The 9,096-nt window shown below is 39.9% G+C and overlaps 2 protein-coding genes across 2 annotated transcripts; both read left to right on the forward strand.

The window, feature by feature from the left end:
* The first annotated feature begins 279 nt into the window (after window positions 1–279).
* nppal (natriuretic peptide A-like) lies at window positions 280–2,752 on the forward strand. Its single transcript, XM_083975180.1, has 3 exons — window positions 280–626; window positions 800–1,107; window positions 2,555–2,752. The coding sequence occupies exons 1-2, from the start codon at window positions 441–443 to the stop codon at window positions 1,103–1,105; spliced, it is 492 nt and encodes a 163-aa protein (XP_083831306.1). The 5' UTR covers window positions 280–440; the 3' UTR covers window positions 1,106–1,107; window positions 2,555–2,752.
* A 3,812-nt stretch (window positions 2,753–6,564) lies between these two features.
* Window positions 6,565–7,272, forward strand: nppb (natriuretic peptide B; the record flags this gene model as incomplete). The annotated part of the gene is made up of 2 exons (XM_083975688.1): window positions 6,565–6,678; window positions 6,985–7,272. 2 exons carry the CDS (start codon window positions 6,565–6,567, stop codon window positions 7,270–7,272), a joined length of 402 nt encoding a protein of 133 aa, XP_083831814.1.
* Window positions 7,273–9,096: the final 1,824 nt, after the last annotated feature.

The following is a 9,096-nucleotide window of genomic DNA, read 5'->3' on the forward strand; positions in this document are numbered from 1 at the left end:
GGCTCTCAGTCTTTCAGCTAAACTCAGCAGGTAATGGTAAAAGGCCTTAAAACCTTAAGTTTTTCTTAAGGAGTCATGAGTCAGATTCAAATCCAAGCCACTGTTGGGACACAGTAAGTCCCAATACACTGAAAGAAAAATATGGCAATGCCTTGACAAAAAGTCCAGTTATTAAAGCCAACAGACAGATTACAACTAGTTTCAGTTTCAGTTTGATATTGGGCTGGTTTGCAGTCTTCCTGTGGACACCTCAGAGTCCTCAGTCCTGTGGTCTGACAGGTTCAGGTTCAGAGGAGTTGGGACCTGTGGACACTTCCAGTCCTGGATTTCAGCACCCAGGTTAGTCTACACTCCCACGTGGAGAAGCATTAGTCACGCTCCGTTAAGTTTGTCAGACCTCGTGACGGAATGCTCCTGTATAAAGGAGCACCTGCGCGCGGATGGAGAGTCAGAGGAGCGCGAGGCTGAGGAGCAGAGGTCTGACAGCGCACGAGCTCATCTGTACTGAAAAGGGGGAAAAAAAAGAAAAACTTCAAAAGAAAATGAACCCAAATGTCTCAGTCTGCTGTTTGTCTCTACTGCTGCTGCTTAACTTCGTTGGAGCCAAACCTGTTTCTGACCTACAGGTAGGTTGAGCTGCAGGTTCACCTGCTGCTTCACGCTGCTGCTGCTGCTGCTGCTGCTGCTGCTGCACTGTGCTGTGTGTTGGTGCTGATTCACACCTGCTCCATCACTGTGGCCTGCAGCTGGAGTCAGTGTGTTCATGCAGTAAGGTGTAAAAGTCTTTATTCCTCCACAGAGTTTGAAGCAGCTGTTGGAGGAGGAGGTCAACGCGGCGCCGTTTCTCTCCTCAGAAGAAGTGGAGGTGGAGGGCAGAGATAGAGATGGAGACACGGACAAGTCGCTGTTCGGGCTCCAGTCGTGGGACTCGGCCGACCCGAGGAACTCGGCTCTGGCGGTTAAAGAGAACGCCCTGGCGCGCCTCTTCAAGGACCTCATGAGGACCTCCAAGCGCTCGTGGAGCCGGTACAAGAAGGGTGGGCTGAGGAGCTGCTTCGGGGTCCGGCTGGAGAGAATCGGCTCGTTCAGCGGGCTGGGCTGCTGAAGGTAAGAACCACAGAGGAATCTGCTTTAATGGGGGCTTTTCATCGATGTCAACATACGATTAAAAAAGAAAAGAAAAGAAAAGAAAAGGATGGCGTTTCTACATCAGGTAGGCTACATCACTGTCAGTGTAGTCCTGAAGGTGAGAGCATATCAAATCTACCACCAGGCTTTTATTCCCAGGTAAATACAGGAGGGGCATTAGAGCGGTGCGTGTGGTAGGCTATTAAAGGGAAAACCCTTAGTGTAATATATTAAATATGCCCATACCAAGATCAGATCAGATAAGATAAGATAATCTTTTATTCGTCCCACAGTGGGGAAATTCACAAGGTTACAGCAGCAGACAACAGCAAAGAAATTGAAAAATAAAATAAAATAAATACTACTACTAATAATAACAATAAATAAATAGAAATAGTATTTAAATCATTATATTGGTGTGCTCTATTCCACATAAACAAATATGATTAAAGAATAATATAATAACCTAATATAACTGACATATTCAAAATATAGAACCCTACACTGTCAATATAAAAGATTGATGTTCATATGGAGAGTTATGTACAGCATTGTACTCAGGTTATTGCACATAATGGTAATTACATAGAGGTGATAGGCCTATGTGTATTTCTATATCCATACCTATTATCTATATGTGGATATATGCTTGATATCATTGTAATACCATTGTAATTGATACTATAATATAATATATAATATTATATAACCTGAATGTAATGCATTTAAGATATTTAAAACATACTTTTCCTTCTCTACATTTCCCTTATTGTTTTTAATATAGACTACCAATTTTCTTTATATCTGTATGTATAATACCAATATCCCATATATTGACAAGCTTTGGAATGGATGCATATTCATGCAACAAATGTATGCCAAAAGAAAACAAACAAACAAACAAACATGCACAATACCATTAGTATTTGTATGAATCTAAATAGGTACAATTACATATGTGTATCAGAAAGTACATAAATACATAAAAGCCCTCTGCAAGAAGTTCAGCTCCGTTCAGATATCATACATTCAAACATGTGATTTAAAAAAAAAATATTACACAATGGAAACATGCATATATTTCAGTGTTTCATTTATAGTGCAAATCTTTAACAAATTTACAGATTAGATATAAAAAAGGAAAACCAACATTGTGTCTGAATTTAACATGTTTTTAAAACCGTTGCAATTCTCCATAAATTGCTTTCTATGATTCATTTTAGTTAACTATGCTTTAATGAAAATGTATTAGGAACAGGTTGTGTTCATTTCTACAAAGATAATGTTTTGAGCTGTAGCTGCTTCATCACACCAACAACAACCACAGAACATCTGGGCAGCTGCAGTTGGGGATAATCCAGACATCAATCTGTAATAAAGCTCTCTTTAAATCTGCTGTAGTGATGTGTTTATGTTGTGTCGACAGGCGTGGACCTTCACCGAGACCAGAACCAGCACCGGAGCTCGTCTCACACTCACACAGCTTTGACCTTTTGACACTTTAAAGGCCGGATACTCAGTCCCCTCTGCCCATGGTTCTCACTCAGAACTGTCATTTCTTTTTCATATGTGAGCTGTTAAACAATAAATTATTGTAAATGTATTTATTATTTATTCTTTTATGTTGGAGAAAGTAGAGTTGCCTTGTTATAGATTGTATTCTAGTAAAATAATTATTTTGCATAATATCTGAGTCTGTGCTTTGGTTCTTGGGCACAGCTGAAAGCAGCTACTTTACATACACTGTCATTATACATGCACATGAAATCAACCAGTGTGTTGGACCAGGAACCACTGAATTCAGCTCACACACATCATCACCTTCAGCTGCTGGAACATCCGTCCTCCAATAGGTTTTTGGCTCCAACGTGTATTCCTGTTACTGCGAAGTCTATGCAAAACCATATTCTGTGCACAACTGCTTAGACCTGAGCATAAACCTTTGTTATGTGTGTGTAAAGCCACCTAAGAAAAACACATATCACTCCTACTGTGACAAAACATGAATAATGTTGATAACAAGATGATTTCACAGTTTGAAAGCATAAAGAGTAAAGAACATACTCTATTCTCATACAGTTTTGGAAAGTGGACGGTGGACACCCTAAAAGAAACATGTCAACTTTTCCCTCACCAATTTATCTGACAGCTGTATAGTAGCTATAAGAATTAACAGGGAATTGTTTATAACGTATATGAGACTATGAATTTGTTTTTAATATAGAAAAGGTAAAAAACAATACATGTCAACTTTACATGTATTGTTTTTTAGGTCCAGTAACTTTATCTGACAAGCTGTAGTTAAATCTGTCGCATTAATGACACATTAAACATTTCCATGGGACACTCAACAGAAATGAATGAAACTGATGACTATCTTCATTATTAGCAGAAATCGGTTCACTGGGGAGTAACACCACTAAACTATGCAGATGCTAGAAACATTTTTCCGGTGTATGTGCCAGGTTAGCTTCACTTCAATCAGGCTGCACACAAGGGAGTATGGGTATTTAAGTGAAAGTGAAATAGTCTTTGCTGCTTTGACCTGTTATGATTGGATGTTGTTACTTGTGGGCAACAGCAGTAATTAACCAAAAGTAATTGTTGAACTAGAAAAACATAAAGGAGACATATGAAGAATGCACATAGATGTAAGTGACTATGCAATATGTGAAATAAAACAAGCCTCAACCTTCCAAACATGAACATAACAGACCATAGCAGCTAGTAGTAGGTCACTATGGAAACAATCCATAGGTTTAAGCTCCTTCCAATTATTGGAATCTTCCTCTGGAGTGTAGACACTGGTTGGTGATAAGGAATGGAGCTCGGGGATGGGACTTGAGGGGAACTTCTGATTGGATGGTTTGATTGGAGTTGGTCTGGTCACCATGGCAGCAGTAGAGGAGGGATGGAGGTGGGTCACATATACTTCACAGTGCTGAATGACAGCACAGCCAGAGAACCATTCAAAAGTTTGACAGCTTACAGGGGGAGCTGACAGATAGAGGGACAGTGCTGGTGACTTGTGACAAGGAACTTGATTTGTGCTGCTTAAATTGATGAAGACCACATTAAGACAAGGCTAGTTTATTTGTATAGCCCATTTTTACAAACAGTTTGTCTCAAAGGGCTTTACTCAACATCATTACAACATCCTCTGTCCTCACATCCACTGAGGGAAAACAGCAGAAACCTCAGGGTGAGAGACGGGCAGACATGCAGTCGATGCTGTGTACAGACAGGAAAACAGTTTACAACATGGAATAAAATGGACAATGGGATTTTTATTGTATTTATAGGATCCCCATTAGCTGATACATTCTCCCTGGGGTCCCCAATGCAATTTTTAAAAAGAACGTAGTACATACTCACATTCATCACTCTTACAGATCACTGTAACACCTCATCATATACACAAACAGCAAACTGTGTAGTCTAAACTACATTATTAGGTACTGTACAAAGAATACATCATACATAACATTATATTACCACAACAGTTCAACCTACAAATAAATTCTTATAATAAATTATTATACATTATATATCTCTTACTCATTAAATTTACAATTTATTTAACATTTATTTAGTCTATTACTACCTTTTTAAAAATGTGTTTTGAGTTAATATTTTTCATGTTATTAGGTAATGTGATCCATCCTATAATGGCTCTGTATTGTTGTGATTTCTCACAACTAAGAAAAGTGTATTAAGATGCCTCACAACGGGGCACCATTTATGTTGTGGTCTGGCACAACTATAACGATAATTTATTAAGAATGTTATGATGCCTCCCACAGGGGCACCAATTAATGTTATGATTTCTCACAACTATAAGATGAATATTGAGATGCGTCACACGGGCTGTAGCCTGCTCTAATAAAACACAAATAATAAGATGGCTCACGCGGAAGCACCAAAATATAGGGAATTCTAAGAGGGTTATTGGCTATCAAATTAGTAAAATATAAATACCAAAATATTAATAATTAACTATAAAAAAGAATTAATGGGATTTAAAAGGATAGTTCACCCAAAATTAAAATTTCACTCATTAGCTACTCACCCTCATGTCGACTAAAGCCTGGTACACACATAAAGATTTTATAAATCTCAACCGATTTTTTATCCGTGAGAGACCCCACACATGAAGATAAAAAATCTGTGATTGAACAGTTTTGATCGTATTGTGTGTGGTGTGCTGCGATATTCCAAACACAGCACACCACACACATCAAGATTTTTCAGAATCTTGACCCTCCGGTCAGAAAACTCAGAAAGAGATCCATATATTGTCAGCCCCGACAATCGTAAATAATGAACATGTTTAATATTTACGATTATCGGCGCTGAACGTTTTCCGAGCCGATTGTCGGGAGAATTTTGACTCTTAACACACCACACACTACAAGAGAATCTCATAAAATAATCTTAAGAGCTTAAGATAATCGGCCGATTTTTGTCTTTGGTCGGAAGGGGGAAAATCGGGGCAAAATCAGCCCGATTATCTTTATGTGTGTGGTAGGCTTAAGGGCTGGGAGAAGTTTCAGAGTCCTCCGTGCCTTCTCGGAGTTACAGCGGGGCTCCGTGCAGCACTGCATGTCCATATAACGGTTGCAAATGGATACCAACTGTCTTCGTGACGATATGACGATATGATATGAAAAATGAATCTTTCCAAAACTGGTCCATGATGTGGAAGTGGTTGGAAATGGTTGACATTTTGACACTTTCATCAGCTACTCAGATAACGATTGGACCTGGTTGTAAAAATCAAATGTATTTATGATCTGATCTATGAGTTCATACAGTTTGGTGCAGATCTCTATAATAATCTGAAAATATATTATCTGACTGACGTGGTGGATTGTTGAGTGTCAGTCAGATAGTAATATTCGTGTTATCTGATTTTTTTTCTTGCTTTTTTACACAGAGGTCAGAGGTCATAGGCCGCCACTGAGTTAAGCGTTGTGTCTTTTTCGAGGAGCTTTCAGCAGACTGACAGTCTGAAATAGGTTCCTCCTTAGGCTACCAGTAGGCTACCCTACCACAATCACGTACACTCCTTAATATAGTAACACTGTCACGCTGTCAGTTAGTTTACTACTTCCCGTAGCTCAGTAACAACAATGTCCCGTGTGGAGGGGGTTGGAGTATGTTTCTGAAACCAAGTAGCCTATGGAAGCAGCTATGTCATACTAATGTCCCATATCTGAGAGACAGAGCTTTAAAAGGAGCAGTTTCCGACAGCTCCTGTTATCAGAATCAGGTGTCAGGAATGCCAGTACAATTCCTAGCATACCTACGTGTATCAGGCTAAAGTATAAAAGAGGAGAGGCTGCTGCTTTGGGCTTCAGCATCCCAGGAACAAAGAAACCAAAGAGCATCAATCCACTACATTGACAGGATCCAACAGGAACCCACAGGAAAAAGATGCATCTGTTTCCCACTCCCCTCTGCGGCCTCCTCCTCATCCTAAACCTGCAGCTGATCAGCGCGTATCCCATCAGCACAGGCTTGACTGACACTGACATGGACATCTTAAAGGTGAGTCTCCTATGAGTGAGTGTGAAACTAGAGTGTGGAAAGTTGCAGTTCTGGGACAGACACAGCAAGACTGTATGAGGATGCATATTCTCTACGTCTCTTCTCCAAGTGTGATTTTATATAAATTAGTGCTCTAAGATATAATATAATAATTTGATGTTTAATGCTGCAGTTGCCTTGTCAACAAATTAAACTTGAAGTAAATATTAGTTAACTGTGTTTGTTTGGATCTACACTTTGAAACATTTCAGATGCTTCAATTGGTCTTATTACTGTAGACTGACTCTGCTCATGTGGATGTTGCAGGTGTTGCTTCACAGACTGGAGGACTCGGTGTCAGAGCAGCAGACTGAGGTGGACCAGAGAGCCTCCACAGAGCAGGATGGTCTGGATAGTTTAAATGTAGAGGAGCAGCCACAAACTGGATTGGACGAGGCCGCAATCAAAGAATTCCTCTCTGCCAAGAACCTGAAGAGCGTCCGCAACGACTCATCCAGGAGGCCCTCCGGCTGCTTCGGCCGACGGATGGACAGGATAGGCTCCATGAGTTCTCTGGGCTGCAACACTGTGGGAAGATACAGTAAGTCACAGTGACTGCACTTGAATAAACAACAGCCCCCAGGTAGATGCAGGTTGAACTCACGAAATGAAAAATGATTTTAATGGTTGCCAAGAAATTAAGAAGAGTTTAGCTATACATGTGTATATGTGTATATCTTTATATGTTTGTATTTTGTTTGGCTGTCTGCACTGACAGACATATCTTGATTTGCACCTGCTGCTGCTGCAAAAAAAACAAACAACTAAACTTAGTCTAAATAAAGACGACCCAATTGAAAAAAAAAAAGAGTTTAGCTATACAAAATCCACCACCAAAGCTCTACGTGTTTCCCCTTCATATTGTCTTTTAAAGTCTTGATTGTGAATGCATAATACACACATTTGTACTATCAATGACGTGAATGAGAAAATATTAATATTAATAACAGAGCTGCTGTTTTGTTCTCTTGCAGATCCAAAGTGAAGATGAAGTCTTACCATCTCAACTCTGCTACTGCAACGTCTCTACCAAAATATATATTTATTTATTTACTAATATTTATTGAATATTGTTTGTGGCCGACAAGTATATTTATTTAAAATGGATGTAACTTTGTTCTGTTTTAATAAATGTTTACAACTGCACATTATTGAGCCCATGTTTCAGCATCACAGTGCGCACGCACGTGCGCACCCACGCACGCACACACACACACACACACACACACACACACACACACACACACACACACACACACACACACACACACACACACACACACACACACACACACACACACACACACACACACACTCAAACATGTTCACATCCTTGTTTTACTATATTTGTGGGGACCCAACATGATGCATTCCCTAACATGAACCTATCATTACAGTCCTGGTGTCTTAGTCATTAGGGAAGTCCTTAGTTATCAGCTATCAGGTTGTTTCCAATTGTTTTCTATCTTGTGTATCAGTTTGAGCAAAGACAACAGTGCAACATTATGAAACAGTATCATGGCTGCTTGGGTAGCAGTGCCAGTGACATACAGGATTGGATGCAGAGTTAGCATCACCACCTGCTTCCACAGGACTCTGGACCACATCAAGCCTTAGGCCACAAGGAACAAGTCATGTGACCTGATGTGCTTTAACTTTAGTTTAGGGCTCAATTTTCTTTGCAATGGAAGCAAATGACCCTGTGAGTGAAATGATGTAAAATAAAGGTGAAACAAAAATCATGTGTTCTGAGCTCTCAGTGTCTTTTTGTGTCACTCACTTATACACTGTATAACATATTTATGAGGAGCACTCTGAAACTCAGAGTGGCCTTCCATGCTGTCGCCATCTTGGCAGAACCTAATTCTACCTAATCCTTGCCTGATGAGGTCAGGTGTGTGGGGGGGTTGATATTTTGTGCACGCCAGATTGTGGCGGTCGTTTGCTCACTCACCTGTCACTCAAAGTGGCAATTTCCTCACTTATGCCTAACTGTGACAAGTGTAACACAACACAAAAACACAACAGTCTGACAAGTGTAACCAGATGTGTTCGATAAACAATCCCCCAGTTCATGATGAGAGAGTCATCAAGACCAAAACTATTTTTGAGCCAGACTGTAAACAGGCCTGTTTCTGCTGTACATATGCCTTTTTACAATCAGTACTTCACTCATTTTTGGAACCAGCATCAAGTGGTCATTTGAGGAACTGCAGTTTTCAGCACGTGAGTGTTTGGTTCATTGGTTCAGGGAAGTCGATTTCTTGGTTTCCTTACTACAAAAACTACACGTTACATAGTTTGACACTCATATAATCTAACTACAGCTTCAATTGTTGTTATTTAGGCATCACTGGGGGTGTGGCTTCTTTGAGTGAC

This window comes from Trachurus trachurus (assembly GCF_905171665.1).
Source record: "Trachurus trachurus genome assembly, chromosome: 7".
NCBI lineage: Eukaryota > Metazoa > Chordata > Actinopteri > Carangiformes > Carangidae > Trachurus > Trachurus trachurus.